At 41.0% G+C, this 24,743-nt stretch overlaps 1 protein-coding gene across 5 annotated transcripts in view; it reads right to left on the bottom strand.

Moving 5' to 3' along the window:
- Positions 1 to 24,743, bottom strand: part of SYNE1 (spectrin repeat containing nuclear envelope protein 1) — a 400,736-nt gene that overhangs the window by 226,632 nt on the left and 149,361 nt on the right. For all 5 annotated transcript variants that reach the window (XM_080663595.1, XM_080663598.1, XM_080663597.1 and 2 more), the window contains exons 36-50: positions 24,386 to 24,484; positions 20,838 to 21,025; positions 20,102 to 20,225; positions 19,089 to 19,255; positions 17,430 to 17,583; positions 15,044 to 15,672; positions 12,176 to 12,355; positions 11,276 to 11,426; positions 10,790 to 10,948; positions 9,408 to 9,590; positions 5,852 to 5,953; positions 4,431 to 4,634; positions 2,658 to 2,865; positions 1,719 to 1,831; positions 171 to 376 (exon numbers count right to left, since the gene is read on the bottom strand). In XM_080663595.1, coding sequence (XP_080519721.1) covers positions 171 to 376; positions 1,719 to 1,831; positions 2,658 to 2,865; positions 4,431 to 4,634; positions 5,852 to 5,953; positions 9,408 to 9,590; positions 10,790 to 10,948; positions 11,276 to 11,426; positions 12,176 to 12,355; positions 15,044 to 15,672; positions 17,430 to 17,583; positions 19,089 to 19,255; positions 20,102 to 20,225; positions 20,838 to 21,025; positions 24,386 to 24,484 — 2,867 coding nt within the window. The remainder of the gene's footprint in view (positions 1 to 170; positions 377 to 1,718; positions 1,832 to 2,657; positions 2,866 to 4,430; positions 4,635 to 5,851; positions 5,954 to 9,407; positions 9,591 to 10,789; positions 10,949 to 11,275; positions 11,427 to 12,175; positions 12,356 to 15,043; positions 15,673 to 17,429; positions 17,584 to 19,088; positions 19,256 to 20,101; positions 20,226 to 20,837; positions 21,026 to 24,385; positions 24,485 to 24,743) is intronic.

Genomic DNA, 24,743 nt, shown 5'->3' with positions numbered 1-24,743 from the left:
TCATAGTTCGAGCCGTCAGTTATTGTCCTAGTATGAATCTGTAATTAAAGTCAAAGCTTTAAATTTAAACTCACAATTTCAAAGATTTATTTATTCACAATGGCTTTCCCCTCTAAGTCCCTGAAGACATTCTGTGTACGATGAAATCGCCCTGTATCAAAACAACCTACCTCCCAAGTTCCAGAGCGCAGTCTTGAAGAGCCTGCTTGTCTTTGAGGCATTGTCTCAGAAATGCTTGAAACTCCTCATTTGCCTTGGTAATCTGCTCCTGAATGCTACTGACCATTTGTTTAGGCAGATGTGCATACAACGTTTGTCCTTCCTGAGTCACAGCGTCAAGCTTGCGCTGCCCATCGCCGACTGAGTCCAGAATGGTCTGTTTCAGGAAATAGAAGTAGTCTAAAACATTTTCTATCGTTCAGAGACCCTGGTGCATGCGAGCACTAATTATCATTCCGAGCTGAGATAGTAGAGCGAGAGCAGAAAAACAAGGGCCGAAGGAAGACAGCCATTGACAAGGCTGGAGTAAGAATGATGTTTGCAGCTGGATATAATCGAGGCTCAGCACTGAGGACGGGCCAGCCAGGCACTGGAACCACTGAGAACCCACTGGGGACAATGCCGACCCGGGAAGGAGGATGTTCTTACCAAGGTCTTGTCCTCAGTCTCCCCTTTCTCACTGTCCCAACCTAGTGCAGGCTCCATCTCCCCATGGTTAGTTGGATGTCTTCCACCTGGTTACCTGCCTCTATCCCTCCTCCTCCTCTGATCCGCCCCGCACACACTATCCTGACTTGGGTTCCCTTCTTTGCTTGGTGTACACCTCTTCTTTGGAAGAACACCTGTACGGGCATTGGCCTCGGCAGAGCAAAAGAACCCAGAACTGCTGTGCTAGCTCTGCTCGTCCCTGAGTTCCAGACTTTTCTCTGTGGAGTTCCACTGTCCCTCAAGCCTTAAAGGGGACAATTCCACATCTGCAGTCAGCCTGCCTCCTGCAAAACCAGCTTCCTGTGTGATGACGCTCTTCCTATCCTGACAGCCAATGAGTTATCTGCATAATCGTCATCACCCATTAGGCCACAAAATCCTCATGTTTCCATTAACTTTCTAAAAATTATTTTTATAATACTTAACACAATGCTTCGCTCAGATTAGCCGCTTAAAAATCGTAGGCAAAACTCAGTATGAATCCAGTCTCGTGTCAATCATTTCTTAACTCCACTTCACAATGGCCTTCTCTTTCCTGAATTCATACATTTTTCCTAGTGAGTAAAACCTATACTATCTATAATACCTATTGCTTTGATTTGAATATATCTAAGTTCCAAATTTAGACCATAGGTTAAAAAGCACACGTGATGTCAGCAATGTCTTCTTTTTTAAAACTCCTCCATGATAGTAACGTGAAATAGATATCACTGTTTATCCTTTTACTGCTATAGAAATTAAAATTAGGTTTAGTTTAGAGTGAATTCCAAATAGTCAATAGCCTAAAAGAGAGGGGAAGGGGATCTAGAAATTCTACAGCTCTAACTTGATTTTTCAGCTTACTTTTCATATTGCTTATCTCCTTATCACTCAAGAAATCTAATTCTGATAAGGAAAAAGAAACATTTGAATAAGATTAAAAGATTTAGGGAGAGAGATGATTTAGTTCTGACTGGATCGCACTTGAGTGTAGTTTGGGGAAGAAGAAAAGGCAACACCAGTGTTCGTACCTGAAGGTCTCGAAGCTTCGCCTCTAGAACTTTGCTGTCACCAGTTCTGTCTAATGATTCTTTTGCTGCTGCTTTTATTCCAGAAAACCATTCTTGGAATTCCTTCATGGACTCTTTGGAAAAGAATAGGAATGAGAAATGCATCCCAAACATTGAATGAGCTACCATGAATTAATTCTGGCCTTCAGCCCATTGCATTGTACCTTATAAAACATTCCAGAAAGAAGATCATAATAATCTAGAATATGACATATACGACACAGCATGATCGACAGCCATGACTGTCCACAGTAGAATCAAGAAATTATCTCAGAGAAAAGACTGTAAAGAGATTTACTTCCCTTCAATGTTTAATTTCCCCTTATGTCTCTTTATTTTGATAAAGAAATAATTAATTGCCTGACTCTGGAAGAGTGCAAGTGGAGAAATACTTTAGGGGTGCTAAAGCCATTTTTGTGGCACAAGGAGAAACCTTCTCCTCTTTCCGCCACGCTGACTTGAGCATTGTCATTATGTGTCCACATCAGAGCACAGGCAGCCATGTGGGAAACCGAGTCAGGCACATCCATAGGATGGGCACTTTCCTGAATTACATGCTGCTGCTGTTTCATGCTCTCTCCTAATGCCCAGGTTGACTATTACCTCCTCATAGCAGTGGAAGTAATTTCCACACACATGAGCTCCATGTGGAAAATCTAGATGCAATTCCGAATCATCAAAACGGTAGACTCCTACCGCCCCGGGAGAAAGGGAGAATGTTGCTTAGGATGAGGGCACACGCATAACACTTCCACTGCCCAAATCTCAGTGCCCAAGTGAATTTAACTTGATATTCTTCTGGAAAGTTTTGCAAGCGTCTGCTGGCAGTTTCTATGCAGCATTTGGTCTGGATTCCTTCTTGTAAACAAACTATTCATGCAAAGGCCTGTGGGAGCTCACCATGGAAGTGTTTCTCCAGAGAATCCTGAAGGCTGGCCTGGGTCCTGGAGCACAGCTGGCTGGCAGCTTCGTGTTTCTTGGTCAGGCCCGTCATTGCCCCGCCCAGGCGCTCCAGCTCCGCCGAATGGTACTTGCGGCACAGGCTATTGAGGTTTTCCTGGGTGGAGCTGATGTTGCTTTGCTGACTTTGAAGCTCTTTCTGCATTTCCTAGAGAATAAAAGTGTGCCATGGAGGATGTTTATCAGATGCAAGAGAAATATTCCACCTACTCCATGATGGCACTTCGTTTGGGAACGGATGCTATCAAAATCCACTCAGTAATGTATACGTTTTTGTGGGATTGGTTTTTGAATATTTGTGATATCTCTGTGTTGATTCTTTGAGACTGTTGCCCAGTTCTCCTTGGGAACAACTGCAAACAGCTGTTGAGAGGTCGCTAGGATTTGAGTGAGAGTCTAGCATTTTAAGCAAATTGAATTGATCCTTGTGGATTCCAGCCATGAGCTTGGGTTTAATCAGTTGATTAGAAACTACAAATGCAATCCCCTCCTAAGTTCACATTCTTCAGTGGGTCACATGGCTCACAGGCCACAAGAAAGGCACAAGTAGTTAATTTAAAAAGTTACTTCCTTACTCTCAAGAACAGTAAAATATAATATGCTGAAAAAGAACATATAATTTTTTGTTGAAAACTCATCTCAACTCATAAGCTTGATTGAGAGTTGATCAGAAATGTCATCTATGAAAATGAACATCCTAATGAAAGAAAAATACCACATGATCTCACTCATTTAGGGATAATGAAAAACATTATAAACTGATGAACAAAAAGATAGTTACAGAGGCAGTAAAGCATCAAACAGACTGTCTAATTACAGCGGTAAGGTTAGGGAGAGGTGGGGGAAATAAGAGGATCAACTGAAGGACTTGTATGCATGCATATAAGAGTAACCAACGGATGCAAAACATTGGGGGGTGAGGGCATGTATGGGAGTGGGGTGGGGGGGGGCAATGGTAAGATATGTACACATATAATACCTTAATAAAAATTTGAAAAAAAAAAAAAAAAGAAAATGAACATCCTATATAATAAAAGGGTAATATGCAAATTGACCAAATGGCAGAACAACCGGTTGCTATGATGTGCACTGACCACCAGTGGGCAGACGCTCAACTTAGGAGCTACGCCCTGGTGGTCAGTGCACTCCTATAGAGGGAGTGCCACTCAGCCACAAGCTGGGTTGATGGGGAGCGAGCCTAAGCCCTCAGTTGGACATCCCCCAAAGGCTATAGGAACTCTAAAGGGTGCAGGCCAGGCTGAGGGACCCTCCCCCACAGAGTGCATGAATGTCGTGCACCAGGCCTCTAGTACTGACATAAAAGTGAGCTGTTTTCTCAATTAAAAAAATACATCTTTCTCTAGATAAAAGCAGCCATCCTAACCAATAAAAATAATAAGTGAGGAAAAACTATGTAGCATTCAAATTTGAAAATTCATGGACATTCAAACACTTCTATAGATGTCGCCCTTTTAATTAATTGATAATAATAATAATAATAATTGCCTGTGAGCAGGCCCTACAGCAATGCGTGCTTTCTGTTTTCAGCTTATTCATCTTGCTTTCAGTTCTTTACCCATTACTTATTTGCTAAGTCTTGTGTTAATGCGGGTGACTGAGAGCAGAGATTAAGGTTTGAGTCTAGCCACCACAAAGCAGGAGAACTACTATTCCCACTGAAGTGTAACCCGTTAATGAGCGTTGGTTACCTACCTTTACTTTCTTCAGCCCCTCACAAGTCTCAGTTTGGGCACAGTTCACCAAGGATTCTTCTAGTTTCGCCAGCCAGGTTGTTATGTCGTTAATAAATTTCTCCACTTGTGTGCTCTGAGCCCTGAAATCTTTCAACGTCCCTTTTGCGTCTTCGGTAATTTCTTTGGCGTGCTCTAGTTTCTGCCTTAGGTCTGCTTCTATAAACTAAACATCAAACATAAAGCAGGATTTCATCAAAATCTGTGAAAACCAGACCCTCTTTTACTGGGAATTCCATAGATGTATTGCTTAATCATAAAAACCAAACCAAACCACATAAGCGTAACCATGGATGTTCATCCAATTTTTCTAAGACGGAAAATCAGTGGGTGCAAGTTGCCAGACATTTTAAGTGATGGCAAATGGAAAGAGTAAGGCTTACAGTTAACATGAGACGCGAAAGGGGCAGTTTGTCTGAGGTCCCAGGGGATACACATGATCACATCTCAAAACAGCCAGACTCACGCAGGGTTACCAAGCAGGTGACCGAAAACCTGCCCCTCAACCTCCCTGGGAAACACTCACACATGTTGCCCTGATGTGACCACTGCTTTGGACAACCTCCCATAGGATTTCATCCTCAAGCACTTTCCTTCTGTCTCCCACTCTAAGCATTCAGGGAGGCTGCCTCTCTGCTCCTGGGTGGTTTATTTCAGGAGGGCCTTGATTTCTCTGGACCACAGATAAAAAAGGAACTTACGATAAACCGTAAACAGTTTCGATTCTACAACGAAAACATCCAGGACCATTTAATAATCAAGACTTTGAACTCAAATCGAACTTACGGTAAGGGCTTTTTCTTGCCCCAGCTCGATCTGCTGCCAACAGGAACCCTACAGTGGAGAAAGGGGCCAAGTGCCGCTTTCTGTCTCTTTTCACTTTATTTCTGTTCCGCATCTCACAGGCTGGGACAAGTAGGAGGTGGGGAGGGAACTGGCATCCACGCTTCCTAAGCCTGGTGACATTTCCCATTCTCTCCTCTCACAGGCCCTGATCTGTGGGTTTCTCTGAGACTCCCCTTGCTCTGTGACCGCCCAGGGAAGGGCCCTAGATGCAAGCAATGCACCTTTCTCTGGCTTTTCACATTCTCCCTCGGCACCCTGTGGGCATCTCGTTAACTTCTTGCCTCCGGAACCTGCCATTCCCCCAGAAAGCCTTCTTAGATGACCTGAGCTGTCACACAGGAATGCTCTTTTTCTCTTATGATTCACCTCTGGGCTGGAGGTCACACTCTGGCATTCACCCCAGATGACTTAAGAGTTGCAGGCCACTCAAAACAATCACAACATATGCACTTTAATATACAAATACTTAAAGAATAGAAATACTCTTTGAGAGAGAGAGTCTAGCAGGTAGCAGCTATTACAGAACTGAGTGCTTACCTGAAGGTCTGATGGTGTTTCCGGGTTTTTCGTTAATTCTTTTAGGTCATTCACTTTAGCATGAAGGTCTTCCAGTTTCAATGCGTTGTTTCTAACTTCAGACTGTCAAGTAAAAGACAAAGGGGAAAAGCGTGACGAATCCAAACATTCACATGTTATATTTGGCATTTAATAATTTCAAGAGTTAGCTGTCAAAATGCCCCAACGTTAAGCTAGGGTACAAAAAAAAATCTTTTTCATTTTTTGATCATTGTCATTATTTAGGAATATGAAAAAATGTCACCATGTACTTGCACTTGGGATGTGAGGGAGTATGTGGAACTTTCTTTCTTCCCACCCTCTTTTATTGGGAAAGAAAAATGCTCCTGGAAAAAAATTAAACACTAACCAAAAGTCTTGAGTCAGTGGGGATTTTTAACAACTAACTGGCATTTATTCATTAGCATTGATATGACTGGTTACCATGGCAACATTAAACTCTTGAGGAAGCACTGCAAAGCCAGTACACATTGGAAGTGCCTAATAACGGCTGGCTATCTGTAATACACAAGAAACCTTGCAAATAAACATTTAAACGATGCTAAAACAGAAATCAGGTTAATTAGGAGACTGACGTCTAATATTTTGCCTTATTGTTTGTTTTTTGTTGCCTTTTTTTTTTTTGCACCAACACTAACATAAAAAGGAAGAAAGAATAAATAACCAAAGAATTGTTACTGAACGAATTAGACACTTATAAACATCATTAGTCATCTGGGCCCACAAAGGGATAGTTAAATATTGTACTTTGGTGCTTTGTGGACACTAACAAACCTCCCAGTGCCTTGGATCTAGAAGGTAATTTACTTACCCAGGAAGATGTGATGAGCTATCTGCCAGCCCACTGGCCTTTCCCAGAAGCCGGCTGGACAATGAAGGCATCACACCCACACGCCTCCCTCATTTCCTGCTCTGCAGCAGCATGACGTTCTCAGGCCCTGGGCTGAGTGCAGCTCCCTGAGCTGGTGAGCTGCTGGGCCACAGTCAGCCGCAGAAAAGCCATCTCTGTGAGTGACTGCACTGGACACGAACATGGGGCTGATGCCCACTGGCTCCCTGAAGCCCGGAGGTCAGGGGTGGGAGTAGACTGTCTGTGGGTTTAACAACTGGCTCTCCAAGAAAAGGCCCTGATGTGCAGCCTCACCACCATGCAGGGGTCCTCAAACTTTTTAAACAGGGGCCCAGTTCACTGTCCCTCAGACCGTTGGAGGGCCGGACTATAGTTTAAAAAAAAAACTATGAACAAATTCCTATGTGCACTGCGGGCCCGGGACGAGTCGGTTGCTAAGCAGGACAGGCAGCGGCACCCGGCGGGCCGGATCCATGTCCTCGGCGGGCCGCATGTGGCCCGCGGGCCGTAGTTTGAGGACCCCTGATAGAGTTACAACATGAGTCACAGCACATGGTGCTGGAGGAGCTCCACAGCGGTGCACCGTTCTGCAGCATTTCCACCAGGAAGACAGAGCGAATGGCAGCGCCAGAGCCCAGGCAGCGGTCATAGGGGAATAATAACCAGGAAGGTTTAACTTTCGAGTGCTCATTACCTTCATTTAAAAATAGATTTAATTTAATGGTAATTTACTTACAATGAAATCTTTTAAAAATATATTTTTATTGATTTCGGAGAGGAAAGGAGAGGGAGAGATAGAAACATTAATGATGAGAGAGAATCATTGATCAGCTGCCTCCTGCACACCCCCTACTGCGGGCTGAGCCCGCAATGAGGTCATGTGCCCTGACTGGGAATGGAACCGAGACCTCCTGGTTCATAGGTTGATGCTCAACCACTGAGCCACCCTGGCCGGGCACAATTAAATTTTTAATAATGGTTGTGATTAACAGTGGCTCGCAAGATTTTTGAAAATATAATAATTGACTTTTGCAAGCATGTACAAGCCCTATTGCAGCACATGCCACATACAGTTTAAGGTGCAATGGTCATTTAACATCAAAGGTAACTAAAGGGACTGTGGTATCCTTCCCTGACTATACTTTTAGTCTGAATACTCTCCTCTACTTCCGTTTGCCCTTAGGAATAGGAATAATCTCTCAAATGTTCTTTGGGTCAAAAACAGCTGAATAACTTAGGTAGGTAATATAGATGATTTAACTACATATTTTGTCAGACTATAGTAATTTATTCACATATCTGTCATACTCCACATCTATACCAGGCACAGTGCTGGGCACCCAAGCATACAATGTCAACAGTCCCTCCCTCACCAAGACTACAGTCACTTGTGTGCTTTGGGAAACAAGTTATCTCTTGTCACTCTATTTCCCTTCCCTTGCTTCATTTCTCACCATAGCCCTATTACTGATTGCCATTTTGCATATAATATACACTGAGTGGCCAGATTATTATGATCTCTGAACGCATAATAATCTGGCCACTCAGTGTATATCCTATATAATAAAAGGCTAATATGCAAATTGTCCCCTTAACCAGGAGTTCAACCAGCAGTCAGGACGGCCAACTGCCCATGTCCCCTCCCACTGGCTAGGCTGGCCGGACCCCACCCATGCACGAATTCATTTACTGGGCCTCTAATATATATGTGTGTGTATATATATATATATGTATATATATGTATATATATGTATGTATATGTATATGTATATGTATATGTATATGTATATGTATATGTATATGTATATGTATACACACACACACATTGAGTAGCCAGATTATTATGTGTTCAGAGATCATAATAATCTGGCCACTCAGCGTATATTGTAATGTAAATAATGTAAATACCACGAGAGTAAAGACTTTGTGTGTTTCACTATTATATTTCAGGTCTAAAAACTGCCTGACACATTTTAGGTGCTCATTAAGAAGGCGATGAGTGAATGAATAAATGAATGTGAAAAATGGGAATAAAAGGAGGTTAAAATAAATTAGTGACTGGAACTTTAAAAAGGCCACTTTCTGTGGAAGCCTGTTACACTCCAATCTTCATTTCCTTACATTTCTGAAAAGGAAGTGGAGGAAACCAGCTCCTAGCGTAAGTGCTCAGTGTAGTGTAAGTACTCAGTAAACATTTCATTTGAATGGAGGAAAAATAGATACCAAATATTACTGAATTACAATCACATTCAATTTGGTTTTCCAGTAAGAAGATGCCATATTCTCAGATGAGTGGAAAAATTATAGGCTTACTTTCAAAAAATAGCAAAAGATAGTTAAAAATTTTTATTATTCTCCTGTGTGTCTCAAAGAGCAGCGTGGCTCAGAGGTTGAGCATCGACCTGTGAATCAGGAGGTCACGGTTTGATTCTGGTCGGGGCAGGTGTCCGGGTTGTAGGCTTGATCCCTGGTCGGGGCATGTGGGAGGTGGCCAATCAGTGATTCTCTCTAATCATTGATATTTCTATCTCTCTCTCCCTCTCCCTTCCTCTCTGAAATCAATAAAGATATATTTTTTAAATGAATTTTTAAAAAAGGACACCAATATTTTCGTATTCTGGCCAATGCTACACCACCAGCTCCCATATGAAGGTGTAGCTCACTTACCTCGAACTCCTTCAGGAACTCCTCTGTTCTGAGGCTGTTGTTCAGGTTGCCGATGCTCTCAGCCAGCTGAGGGACCGAACTGTTCGACCAGCCTTCGATCTCGTCCTTACTCGAGAGAATATCAGCCCAAAGGGACAGGCTTACCCTCAGCCGATCCATGTTTTCCTCGATTCTCTCTGACACCTGGAAGAGAAAATCAAATCATTAACAGTCTGAGGCTTTAAAAAATGCTCTTTGCCACACCAAAGTACTAAAAATGTCAGTGCTTCCTTAATCAAAAAATTGTAATCTGATCGGAAAGCCAAATTTTACAAAAATTATTGTAAGCTGACTAGTGCACTGAACTCAATTTATGTAAATGCTATTATATAAATTGTTTCTGTCACTGGGAGAGTTGGTTGAATTTCTAAAACATTTGACTTTTATTTGTAAATTGGAAAAGTAATCACAACAGGTCTACTGTAATATAACTCACTCTAAGGTTGAATGCTGTAAGACAGGGGTCCATATTGGGCAGTATTATACTTATTTTTAAAAATAACACAGTAAGCCCTTTTATTTGTAATGATGATACATAAAAATGGGCATAATTAGGCTTGAACATATTTATAGAATAAGTAAATATATAGAAGATTAACCAATTTTGCATGCTTATAGTATTATTGCTTAATATTCTTCCCATAATAATATCATTTTAAAAGTGGAAGAATATAAGGTCTTCTGAAGTCCCCAGATTATTTGATTATAGTACATAAATATCAATGTCTAAGTTAAGTGACTTAGTTTAAGTAAGGGAACCCAATATAGGTTTAAATTCTGAGCCTAGATATTGATAATAGGGGTCAACAGAATCACTGGATTTTTGGAGCTGGAAAACAGTGTAAAATATGCATGGATTGAGATATAGAGTTCCAGAGGGATCAAGTGACCTGTCCTTTGGTCACATAGCCAGTAAATGACAGAGCAGGAACTAAAACCCAAGGATATAAACTACAAGGCCAATGTTTTTCAACGCTAAAGAGTCTTCTTACTTTAAATTATTATACATTTTGGTTAATAGTCTGAAGGCTGTTTATACATTATCCTTTTATTTTTATTCATAATTCTAGAGTTTTGAGAAGACAGATTATAAATTTGTTATGATTGAAGCTGTCAAGTAAAATTCTAGAAAACTTGCCAGTAAGTTTTAACAAAATAAAGTAAATTTTGTTTACTATTTCTAAAATTTATGTGAACACTACTTTCCTTTAGAATATTATATTTGCATTTAGCATTAAAAGTTAAAAATCGAATTTGCATCTCTCAATAATTCTTTGCCCCAAAATAAGAGTCAGAAATGTGAATATTTAAACTATTCATGGAACCCAAGGTGACGAGCTTACATCCAGCCATCTGTCCATAGTGCTCTCCATGTCTGTTTTCACCAAGATGAAATCACTACTGTGAATTTTTTTCAGCTCAGATAACAACTGTTTTCCTTTACTGGTAAAGCCATCCAATTCTTTCTGCTCGTTACACATTTCGTTCCTGGCAGTTTCATGCTGTGAACATAAATGTTTCCTTAATTAATAAAATCATCAATGATAAGAGTTTAAAACCATTTGCCTCCAAGAAACTTAATTATTGGATGACCTGATGCAGAAACCAGGGATATTAATAAACTGTACAAATATATATACTAATTTTCTTGAATTGCTAGACTCCTAGGATATCAGAACTCTTTAAAAAAAGTTAAGCTTGTTAGCATGAATTATCTACATCTAACTGTACTGACAAGATTTGTGTAAAGAATACATTGTGAGTAAAAAAACAACAACAACAGGTTTAATAAAGTGTTCTACTAAAATAAATACATTTTGAATTACTACCTTGGATAAGGCCCATTTAAGATCCTCCTCATCCTTTATAGTAGTTCTGGTTGCAATCACATTGCTGGCATGTTCTAGAACTTTAGATACAGCTGACTTCAAGTTCTGATATTCTCTCATTAAGTCAATAAGCCCACAGCATTGGCCCTGGCTGCAATGGTCAAAGAAAAGACATCTTATTGTCAGGTATCAGGAAAGGGAAGAGTTCTCTATGGTTGGACCTGATGTATACACACATATCAATAGATGAAATAGAAACCCCTGTCTATACCTACCGAGGTCAAAAGAGTGCTGGTCGCTCTTACTTAACTCTAATGTCCAAAATATCCCCATGAATGAAGAATGCGCACAGCCATTCAAATAAAATCTGTGACTTGAATAAGCAAGGATGCAATATATGTTCTGGATAACTCAAACTTATGTAGATATATTATTTTTTAATGCATATAGGTACCCAATTGTTTCAGGACTATTCATTGAAAAGACTATTATTCTTTCTTCATCCAATTACCTTTTTTAAAAAATCAATTAAGTATATCTGAATATATTTAAAAGAGTGAATTTTACTTTATGTCAGTCATACCTCAGTTACAAACAACTATAACAAAACAGAATAAAAAGGAAATCAGGAGGTTAAGCCTCTCACGGTAGCACTTAGTAACTTGACAACTGTGTTTAAGCATTGAATTTCACGGGTAATTGTTATCTCAAAGCAGCCTCCTCAATCAAGTTCTGTAGGACTAAATTCTTATCGTTACTGAAAGACACAGAATACTAAAGATGGCAAAAGATATTCAATTCTTGAACACACCCATGCAAATCACCAGGCATGGCCCAATGTCACAATCTCACAAAATAGGGAGAAGTTAAAAAACAAAAACTGTGAAGTTTCTGACTTACTTTTCATGAATTAGCTTTTTGGTATCATCCCAGGTGACCTCTAAGCGATTTATCTCTGTATCAACTTTAGGTGCAAAGGCTACATCTTTCTGGGCAATTTGCTTAGCTTTGTCTTTCAACCAACATAGCTCATGCTCATGAGAATTCAGTTCATCTTCTAACTGATTGAAGACTCTCAACCTGTGAATTAAAGTGTTGTTTTACTAAAGGTAGCAAACCAATATTTCCTCCCGTAAAGCACACATACAGAGAGCTAGAAAACTAGTAATAGAGCAATCAAATGAACGGATGTCAACTGATAAAGATGCTTTTAGAGTTAACTTTGCATACTTTAGAGTGTACTTCAGAAAACATTTAAAGTCAGTCTCACTATTCACCTTCAAACTTCTATTAAGTTTGTATTCTCTTTCTATTACCCTTTGATGGTATAAGACTTTTAAAACTAGGGCTGATCTTGTAGGCGAAGGCGGTGAGTACTTATTGCAAGGTATTGATATAAAATTATTTTGTGCCATGAGGTCTAATTCATGTAAAATAATATTTAAGAATCATAGCTGTTTTGTAAAATAAAAATAGTTTTACCAAGCTGTACTCTACATATATACATTTAAGACCTGTCCTTCCCAAGTCTTATTCCCTTTTGTAAGTTTGTCATTTTATATATATATACTAGAAGCCCAGTGCATGAAATCTGTGCACTGGTGTGGGGGGGTGGTCCCTCAGCCCGGCCTGTGTTCTCTCACAGTCCAGGACCCCTTGGCAGACATCCTTCTCATAGTCCGGGACCCCTTGCTCCTTACTGCCTGCCTCCTCACTGCTCCTTAGTGCTGTAGCAGAGGCGGGAAAAGCTCCTGCCACCGCTGCTGCACTCGCCAGCCATGAGCCCTGATTCTGGCTGAGCAGCACTCCCCGCTGTGGGAGCTCACTGACCACCAGGGGGAAACTCCTGCATTGAGTGTCTGCCCCCTGGTGGTCAGAGCGCATCATAGTGACCAGTTGTTCTGGTCGTTCCACTGTAATCGTCACTTAGGCTTTAATTATATAGATTGTTTCATATATATATATTTATATTTATATTTATATTTATATTTATATTTATATTTATATTTATATTTATATTTATATTTATATTTATATTTATATATCAATTGTTATATATATATGTATAACCTAAATTACATGCTTTATTGAAGATTACTATAAGAAAATGTTCATTTTTTTAATATTTGAGTATTTGTGAAGAGTGGCCATGTAGAGGCAGCTATTGACTCTTTCATTCTTGCCTTTATATTGGCATTGTCTCATTTAATTCCCAAAACAAAGAGGCTAGGAGCAGACATTATCATTAACTCCATTTACAAGAAGGGAAGTATTTGCCCAAGGTCACACAATATAGCACATATAGGGCTGAAATTTAATAAATCAATCAATTGCACCACTCAGTATTCTCTGTGTGACACCAGTGAGTTCACTGTTGTGGGTATTAATATATCTCTTGAACTCAACCCGGGCCTTCTTCTCCAGCATATTTAGGACCTCCTATCTGCTGCCCCAAACAGGCCTGAGAGGCCAGGCCTCCTGGTGGCACCAAACCCACTGCTATTTCCTGGGTGAGTCATTGGCTCTTTGCCTGGATCATCCTGTCTTTGCTCTGGAGGCTATTTTGTCCTTCCCAAGTCTCATTTCCTTTTGTAAGTTTATTGTTAAACCAGTCAGATAGTTTATCACCCACAAGGCATGTAACTTCAGGAGCCATGAATCAATTGTTAATCAATGTTTGATTCTGATTAAGAGGAAACAAATTGGCAGGGTCAACATAATTCAGATCAATTAGGGATGCCTTGGTATGAATGCCTTTCAACTGTCTGTTTGCCCCCTGGAAAAAAAAAAATAGAAAAGAAAGTGACCCTGAGAACATGAGTGGGAGAAAGTTCTATCAAGAGGGAAAAACTAGATTGAAAAGAAGGCTACAGTATTAGCAATTTACACCTGGAAATCCCCCATCTTTGCCTAAACCCACTTCTACGCCTTCTTTATACCTCTAAGCAAACAGTTAATAGGAGTTGGGAGACCCTGGCCGGCATGGCTCAGTGGTTGAGCGTTGAGCTATGAATCAGGAAGTCATGGTTTGATTCCCTGTCAGGGCACATGCCCAGGTTATGAGCTAGATCCCTAGTGTGGGCCATGTAGGAGGCAGGCAGCCAATCAATGATTCTCTCTCATCATTGATGTTTCTCTCTCTCTCTCCCTCTCCCTTCCTCTCTGAAATCAATAAAAATATATTTTAAAAAATAGTGGTTGGGAGAACCACTCTGCCAAGCTGACTGGCTTCACTTTTAGTGAATAAATACAAATCTTAAATGGCAGCTCATCATCTTACCAAGCTCTGTAGGTATAATTTCACTTCCTCCTATAAGACCATGTCACACCCTTTTCTGTCCACATCTCCTGTCACTCAATCTCAACGAACAAGTTTGCTCCAGTCTTTCCTGAGGGCCAGCGGCCACCAGGGAGGAATTCCTTCAGATTTACCACCAGAACTACAAGTCTACTTGCATCCCTCCCTTCCTCCTCTGCTTCATTCTTGTTACAGAACATGAGTCCCTTCTATCAGTTAAAAATACACAGTATGCTCTACATACGCTATTGTAAATAAGATCTCAGAGTGGCTTACACAAGGCCCTTAGGAAAATCCTCAACGAACCCAAATAAATTTTAGGACCTTAAGTGTCAAATTAGTCATGAGTTTTATCCTGAAAATATAAAAAGAGACGTTGCTAAGTATGGTACTACGGAAGCTTTGCACAGCGTTAATCCTAGGACAAATGAAAAATAGCTGAGACCATGGCTTCAGCAGTCTCCCCCCACCTCTGTTGAAGCGCTTGGCGGGTGGGTTCTTTCAGACGCTCTTTGTCTGCCCTCTCTTCGATGTCCTCGATGCTTTTCAGCAGCTCCTCTTTCTGGTCGTGGAATGCTTTCTTCAATGCTGCCAGGGCATCTGCCTCACTCTGCTTGGTTCCCAGAAGGTTCTGGATCCTCTCTAACTCAAAGCAGAGGTGATCAGCGGAGGTTCTGCAGGAAGTCCTTTGCTCAGAACTCCCACATTTAAGATGGTACTGGGCTTTGGTAAGAAGGCCGTCCAGACCGATGGCAGTAGACTCTAACGTTTTCACGTCTTGAATAGCATCATGTAGGTCCTTTTCTAATAAGTCAGTCTGTTTCTTATTCATACTGTTGGTTGCTTCCACTGTCTGCCTCAGCCGGCGGAGCGCCTCTGACAGAGAGGTGTGGCTCTGTAGGAACCCGGCCAACTGGGCCAGGGCCAGCTGCCGCCTCTCCACCACCTGGCCGGCCTCCTCGAACAGCTGGAAGCAGTCCTCTGCTTTGCCCTGCAGGACGTGAAGGTCCTCGGCTCGACCCAGAGCGCCCAGCTTCGCGAGGTGCCCCTGCAGACTTTGCAATTCCCCCCTTTTGCTTTCGACTTCTGCTGCGTGGTCCTGGAAGGGAAGAGAGAGTCGCTGGTTCCTCAGAGACACTGTGGTTTTTGACACAGACATGTTACAGAGTCGGTGATGTCAAGATACACAGTGCAATATACAGATCTTGTAGCACAGAAACCCACAGCTGAAACCTACAGGTTCATGTTGACCAATGTCACCCCAATCAAGTTAATAAATAAAATTTTAAAAAATACATTGTAAATGCAAGGCATGGTATAGTATTTGAAGGTCACCCACAATGAAACTTTTAGAAAGATTCTTAAGATTTCTCTTGTTTTGCTCATCTGTGTATTTCATACAAAACACAACTCTGATTTGGAACTAATGTAGCCCATGAAAAAGAATCCCTTTGTGACTAGACATAGTTAACCTATATGCTCCTATTAACCAATGTCACCCCAATAAATTATTAAAAGTATATGTGCACATATATAAAATTTGCAAGATTTTAAAAGATATATGTATATACAGTTAAAAGGTATAGTTAGAGTATATACAGTTAAAAGAAACTGAAAATTTGTAAGGTTTTAAAAGATATGTTATATATACATATATACACACACACATACATATACATATACATATGCGTATGCATATGCATGTGCATATGCATATGCATATACATACAATCCAGCTAATTCTAAGGTAGTGAAGGAGTGTGGGAATAGACAGCCGTGAGCTTCTTTGCAGAGGTGTGAATAAAGCAGATGATACTGCACAAGTTTTAGCTGCCTTCTCTCAGGAAATGTAGATGAACTAAGACTAAAGCTAAGACTATTGTAGAGAAAATTTGACCAGCTCACAACATATCGTGGCTAAAACCCATCAGAGGTTTGCTAACATTCTCAGCATGGTTTCCACGAAAGAGAAATGATCACCTGTCTTAATCGTGAGGAGAATGGCCCTCATCGTTCCCTCAGCCCAACTACTAAGCTGTAGAGGGCTTCTTTGAGCATTTACTTTAGAAACTTACAAATTCATTCTCTGTCCCTTTGAGCTGTAAATCTCTTCAGAACCTCCTGGACAGTTTTACAACCGAAGACTATCTTTCTCAAACAGCTGGGAGTCAGCCCCCTGACCTGTGCTCATCGAGGAAGATGGCGCCCTAGCTCCTGTCTTTGAGGGTGGGAGCCTGATTTGGTGAGTGCCTTGCTCCAAATGGCAAAACCGCCTGCGGTCATGAAGAAAGGAGAACATGCTTTTCCTTGGGGTAAACCCAATTGGCAAGCCCAACATAGCGTGAACATTCAATAGACATTAAATGTATTATCAGTCAATATTGTTGTAAGCTTATCATGTAGCTTACCCCAACTATTCCAATACATGATGACCAATATCTGATTTAAAAAAAATTTTTTTAAATATCAGGACACATGTTATGCATAATTTAGAAATAAGAAAAAGAAATTTTAAATAACTTTCAAGCTAAATAGTAATTCGGAAAAACCATATTGTGAAAGCATTGGGATTCAGTATTCGTTTTTAGCATTGGACCAAAACTGGGAAGCTTACAAATGAACATTCTTATCACTTTATCCTAGAAATCATTCGCTTCATTGTGGAAAAAAAAAAATAAGTATTTTATCTGTGGATTTATCTGCTTAAGGTATCTGCATAACACATTGTGAGAACATTTATAGGGAAATACAATGTTAAATCGCTGGCGAGTGTTTTTTAAATTTGCTTCCCTTTAAAATTGAAGAGCTCTCTGTTATGAACAAATGTTCCTCCCCTCTTAAAAGAATGCACTTTACCTTGTGCCGCGTTAAAGCTGCTTGATGGTCCATTAAGCTGATCTCAGAAGTGGCTTGTAATTCACCGAGAAACTGCTTAATCCAGACGGAGAAGGAAAGCAGCAATTCATCAAACTGCTGGTGCTCGGCGACCACAGACTGCAGGAAGAGAAGCCTAGGCAGAGGACGGTGGTAAAAGGCAACGTGTCCTTAGGGGCGTATATCTTTGTGAATACATGTCTTTGAGTTTTTCAGGTTTATACTCAGGAGAGGGATTGCTGGGTCGGACGATAACTCTATTCTCTTATTAATCAATGTCACCGCAATAAAGTTAAAATGAATGAATGAATGAATGAATGAATGAATAAATAAATAAATAAATAAAGTTCAAATGTCTCGCAGTGGAACGGAAGAGTTGGTATGTTTTTGGAATCTGCTTAATCACTGGCAAAACTAATGTGGCCCAACAGGGGACAAACCAGAACTCTTAATGCTTTCTACTTCTCCAACCCTGTTTCTCTTACAATTCGCTGCGTCTCAGTTCCTGTTAGTGCTGCCCACCCTGATGGTCCTCCATTTCTTTACCTCCACCCCTGATCCGTGCATGTCTGGGCACCCATCATGCTCTCTCCACCTTCACACCCTGGTCTACATCGCCTCATCTTTTGCCTGGCCTCCAACAGCCTCCTACACTGGCCTCCTTCCTGCCACCAGGGGGCCTCACTATAATCCACTCTCTAGAGAGCAGCCAGGAATGATGTCCATGTCATCAGAACACCCTCTGCCAAGCCTAAACATGGGCACTCTCCTGGGGTGCACAGGAAGGTGAAATTCCACGGCTCCTTGCTGTGGTCCACAAGGGTCCCTCATCATCGACTTCTCTGGCCTCATCTGATCCAGGGCCGCCCACCTGCCTCTGCCTCTGCTTCCCCAACATCCCAGCTCATTGCTGCCCTAGGGCCCTTGCCCTTTCTGCTCCCTCTGCCCCTGTGATTTGCCCCGGAAGCACCCTGAGTCTGCTTCCTGCACAGCGTTCAGATCTGCATCAGACGTCAGGTACCTGGGGGGCTGTGCTGGTCCTACAGTCCCCGCCATGTTACCCCAGGTTGTTGTCTTCACATTACTTACCGACTGAAACAGCATCATTCACTCATTTGTTTAAGCATCATCACTTATATTGATCCTCCCCTCAGCCAGAGACAGGACTCTACCTGCCTTGCTTACTACTATATCCCCAGCACCCAGAAGGCGGCGTGGGATATGGTCAGGGAGCAACCATTGCTTGTGCAATAAATGAATCAGGTTGACTAATAATAGGTGACTGGATGCCTTTGTTTAGACATATCATGAGAAACAAAATTTTAATTACCATTTTCCTCCTGTACACAAACAGCTTAAGCAATAAGTAACATGAGCAAACCTACTCTCTTTACTATAGTTCAACTAGTTTGATCATTTGCCCTGATTGCGAGACTAAAATTTTGAATTGAGGTTTACCAGAAATGCCAATATTTGAGTACTTTGGTTTTTAAAATGGCAAACAAAGTGGTTTTCTATCCTTCTATAATGATCCTGTGAATAGTTGGGTTAAATAAAAGTAAACAAAACTATGCTTTCTTAGTTTATACACTCACCATTTTAAAAAATGGACTATATTAGAATGTTTTATAAAGCCCCAACCTTTTGCTAAGCATCTGTGGCAAAACTCTCCATCTCTCATCCAGCTGTTCCAAATGTAGTGTCATCATTTTCACATCATCTTTGGAGGCCACTGAGAACAGTGATTCCTTCAGTTGCAAAAGGTTGCTGTAGATGGAGGCCTGGGATACAACTTCACTTTGCAGTGCCTGCCGAACACAGAATGTGTTATACTAATTAGATCTCATTCCAACATGATTGACAAGGAAGGACCACATGACACAGGAGGTTGTTATCCAAAGGCTCAGCATTCTTGCAAAATGGAGGCTATTGGGGCTAAACTATAGAAAGTTTTATTCCTTCATCTAGAAATGAACCCATTTCATCTCTAAACCAACATTTAAAAGGCTACTAAAACTTGAATTAGTTTTCCAGGGTCTGAGTTACAGTGTTAGGCACATTTAGATGCTGTAGAATTTCTTTCAGGATGAAGAAACTGAGCAGGCAAAGAGAATCAAAGGAGAACTATTGCTAAAGAGAAAATTCATGCCTAACAATAACAGAGATGCAAATCTAGGTAACAGGGATGTGGTCTCCCTCTGTTTAGAGACAATATTGGGCCAAATTGGGAAGCTTAAGTGCTCTTCATTTTACTGTCATGCAGCCGAACCACTTGTTTTTTATATTTAATCAGGCAATAAATCTCTTAGGTCTGTGAGAGATGCATAAAGTTGTGGTTCCCACCTAATAACAGATAAACACACATATATGGTAGATAGCTAACAACATAGCATGGTGTTAGCTGGGATGATAGGTATACCATGGCACATGGTAGGTGCTTGTCAAAATGTTTTATCCTCCTCTCTATAATAACATCATCAAATCGGCCATCACCAAGTTCACCAACACTTTGTCTTTCAAGTGTGGGTGGTTCTTTGTGGGATCACAAAACCAAAGCAAGAAGTTAAGTTGGCTAGAGGGCTTGTGTTTGCTCTTGTTTTACAATGCAATCACGACACAGAGCGTGTCATTTCCCCCCACTTCCTGGAGCTTGCCTGCGTTAATTGAAGTTCACTCTCCACTTTGACCCTGTCTGCAGTGATGTCCATTTCTGGGGAACTGGCTATGTCTTCGCACCGCTCCAGCCAGGTCAGAAAGGTTGACAGTTCTTTCTCTAGCCTAAAGAAAGCAGAGATACAAAGCAAATGCATCCCAAATTAGCATATTAGAAAGCAAGGCCTTTCTGAAGTTGGAGGGTCCAACACTAAGCAATACAAATAATATAATGTTAGTTACCTTATTCCTAGACATGAAAGTAAAAATATCACTCCTCTCATGTTCACATATGTACTCACACATATGTCTAAATGTGTGTAATATGGAAAGATACATGTACCTGGTACATCCTGTTCACTCCCATGTTAAACACATGACTTGACATGTTTTACATCTGGGATGATTATTGCCCATCACTTAGAGAACAGTTGGCCTGGAATTTCCTATTTGAGTATGGCTATTGCCCAGCCAATGTGGCTCAGTGGTTGAGTGTCGTCCCATGCACCAAGAGGTTGCTGCTATGATTCCCCTTCAGAGCACATGCCTGAGTTGCAGGCTCAATCCCCAGTAAGGGGTATGCAAGAGGCAGCTGATGGATGATTTTCTCTCATCATTGATGTGTCTATCTCTCTCTCCCTCTCCTTTCCTCCCTCTCTAAAATGAATACAAACATATTTTTTATAAAGAGTGGCTATTAAAACCCAGGTGGCCAACTGGGGAAGGAAGGCTGCTCACCGCTGCCAGTGGGCCAGCAGGCTCTCCAGCGCCGTCTGTCTCTCCTTCGCCCGACTCAGCAGCCCCTGGTATCTCTGCTGCAGGACCCTGGCCTCCTGGACAGCATGGCCTCTGCTCACGACCTTCTGGGCACTGGCAGAGAGTGCGGCCACGGCACTGCTCAGGGACTCCAGGGCCTGGCAGAGATCCTGGGGAGGGGACGAGAGGAGGGCAATGAAAGCAGAGAAACGAGGCTGCCATTTTCCTCTGACACCCATTCCCACCAAAACTGTCCCTTCAGTCATAACACACAATAATGGCACTGAAGATTGTCTGACCATGATGTCCAGTGACACAGAGTGGGAGTGAGGAGAGAGTTATTTCATGAATACAGGAATGAAAATGAAAACGGAGAGACTATTGCCCCAATAAAACTATGCTGCTGTATATCAGAATAATGTCTACTTTTCCTTAACAAGTCAGACAATTTGTGAAAATTATTCATTTTATGTGAAATTTATTTAAAAACTCTATTCCAAATTTTCAAGAGCTGTATGTAACATGCAGTAATTTCTATAAAAATATACTGAGTGGCCAGATTATTATGATCTCTGAATGCATAATAATCTGGCCACTCAGTGTATATCCTATACAATAAAAGGCTAATATGCAAATTGTCCTTTTGACCAGGAGTTTGACCAGCAGGCAAGCCCTCCCCCTGGCCAGGCTGGCCAGACCCCACCCATGCATGAATTCATGCACTGGGCCTCTAATATATATACTGAGTGGCCAGAGTATTATTCGTTCAGAGATCATAATAATCTGGCCACTCAGTGTATATTGGAAAAGTCCAGCTGACATAGCTGTTATCTTTCATGCATATGGTTATCTATAATAATAAAAGTGTAATATGCTAATTAGACCAGATAGCCAAATGGCCATCCTGACATCATTCCAGATGTCCTTCTGGACAAAGCCTTGGCAGTGGGGCTGAGGCAGAGGTGGTTAGGGGCAATCAGGCAGGCAGACGAGCAGTTAGGGGTGATCAGGCAGGCAGGCAAGTGGTTAGGGGTGATCAGGCAGGCAGGCAGAGGCAGTTAGAGGCAATCAGACAGGCAGGCAAGCAGTTATGGGTGATAAGGCAGGCAGGCGAATGGTTAGGGGTGATTAGGCAGACAGGCAAGTGGTTAGGGGCAATCAGGTAGGCAGGCAGGCCAGTAGTTAGCAGCCATCAGTCCGGGATTGTGCAGGGATTGGGCCTAAACTGGCAGTCAGACATCCCCTGAGGGATCCCAGATTGCGAGAGGGTGCAGGCTGGACTGAAGGACCCCCCTCCCCATGCACGAATTTTGTGCACCAGGCCTAGTTATGATAATAACCATAAGGAGCCTCAGAATGTGGCAGGTACTGTGCTATGTACATTACATACACCAACTCCTTTAATGTCCATCAGACCCTTAAGAGTTATGTTCTTTCACTGGCCCCATTTTATAAATCAGAAAATCAAGACAGGCAAAAATCACTGGCTTCAGAAATCTAAATATTAAACAAAACAGATTTGACTTGGGATCCTTTTTCGTTTTTTGCCCAAACGATTTTCCTTTGGCTTGTTTTGACACCATGTGTGTTTTTAATGGGTGTCTTGCTGTTAGCATTACAAATGAAAGTTAATTTTCTAAAGTAAAAATTTTCTAGATGTAATTTACTTATAGGATATTTTTCCTTACATGATATTCTTCTACTATCCCTCCTTTTTTGATTTAAATATTAGGAGGCTTTTGGAAATTTTATAATGTAGTCTTAGGATCCCAAGTCAAATTTATAGAAAAGATTCCTTTATTAACTTTTGGTTGAGAATATGTTTGTATATTTTCAGAAAACAACTCCAAGACCATGTGGATTCCTGCAACAGAGAGGAATTGACAGGACTGCTCCAGCCATGAAGACAGAAGAGAAACAGTCCAGAGATGGAAGATGCTGACGACGCCTTGCCATCCTAGCAGTCAGCAGCTGTGCGTCACTGCAGGTTGCTCAGGACCAAACCAGAGAGGGTCGGACCTGCATTACCACAATTTGTCCACCATCCAGAACTGAAATATCATTGCTGAAATGTACACATAAGGAAGTGTTTGACATTGAAATTGGGACTCAAAAGAACTGTTGGCCCAGAAAGAAACTCACTACAGACTGATTCATTTGCCTCTCATCATAACCATTATTGCCTGTCTCATTTTCAGTTCTTATAAGTGTATTTCTATTATCACATGATCTCGTTCATCTAGGGGAAATAATGAACAACATAAACTGATGAACAAAAACAGACCCGGAGACAGGGAAGCATCGATCGACTGTCAAACCTCAGAGAGAAGGTAGGGGAGTGTGGGGGTAAGGGGGAGAGATCAACCAAAGGACTTGTATGCATGAATATAAGCCTAACCAGTGGTCACAGACAACAGGGGGGTTGGGGCATGCATGGGGAGGGGTTTGGGATGGGAATGGGGGGATGAGGACAAATATGTGATACCTTAATCAATAAAGAAATTTTTTAAAAATAAACAAAATAGAATGGTATCTTCTCTGGTAATAGACTTAGTTGTCTATTAAAATAATTCCATGAAATTCAATTAACTTAGTTTTCCTCATTTGGGGGGTATTTTAAAAAAATGACATCAGTAACACTTCAATAAAGTGCATTCTTATTATAACAATCCCAATGACGTCAGTTCCTCTCCTTTTTCCAGATGTGTCTTTGCCAGTTGTCTGCTTTCTGTCCCTGCAGCCCTTTTCTGCATGTATGTATGTGTGTGTACAAATGCACATGTAACAGGGATAACATATACTTTTTTTATTAATTAGCAGATGTTTCGTTTTACTATTTCTTTGTGCCTGATGTCCCTCCTTTGCTCCTTCCCCCGAATTCTGCCAGAAGCATCTGCTGTTCCTTTGCAAAACATCTCACAACGGTCACCAGTTCAGGGACCAGACCAGAAAAGCTAGTCACAGCAAAAAGGTGAGCGGGGACATAGTCTTGGCACATTTGAGTCCAGCGGGTTAAAATCTGAAATCTGCTCTGCACGTGTATTTTTTTCTGCACACTTAATTTTTATAATGCTGGTAAGAGGTAGCAGGATTTACTAAAGCTATAATATGAATAAGTTACATGTTCTAATTAAGAGAGAGAAAGACTTTTTTTCTGGAACAAAGTAGGTATTTTTTAAAATTTAATTTAATTTTTTCCATCATCTCTTATCCCCTCCCTGTCCTCCACCACCTGCACCCAACCTCTTTAACCCCCGCAATCACCACACTGTTGTCCATGTCCATGGAGAGAGAGAAATATATTTTAAATGGTTACTTCTTTATCATACATTTTAATGAAAACTTACTTGCATGCTTATATTTCTTGTGTCATATGAAGTAAATATGCTGGATCTATATCATTCCTCATATAACATAAACATTTAAAAATTTTATCTCTCATAAAAATGTTTACTATGTTTCCTTTTCAAGCAGGAATTACCAAGCTTCCGAGTTGATAAATAAGCAGAAATGTTGAAGCATACTCTTACCATATGTTCTTGGAGAGCTTTGTATGTTTCTGTAGCTGAAGAACATATTTTAATTGGATCAGCAAGTTTATCTTCAAATTCAGACACAGACTGCTGGACCTAAAACATTGGTGAAATAGCAAAATAATGGCGGGAAAAACGTACATCAAGACGAGAAAGGTTATTGGGGAAGCAGCATGCCTATCATTTTTGGATAACTTTCAATGTGTTGATAAAAAACATTAAAAAAATCTAAAATGAATGTGTCCTATTATTTCAAATAAATATAAATAAGTCTTAATGTTTATCTGAACACAAAGTATAATGACATTTTTTATTCCCTCAAAAATGTGCCATATAAATAGTTATAAACTTAAGC

Source organism: Plecotus auritus (assembly GCF_963455305.1).
Source record: "Plecotus auritus genome assembly, chromosome: 4".
Taxonomy (NCBI): Eukaryota; Metazoa; Chordata; class Mammalia; order Chiroptera; family Vespertilionidae; genus Plecotus; species Plecotus auritus.
The sequence above is the reverse complement of the archived record's forward strand: the minus strand, read 5'-3'. Positions and strand labels throughout refer to the sequence as shown.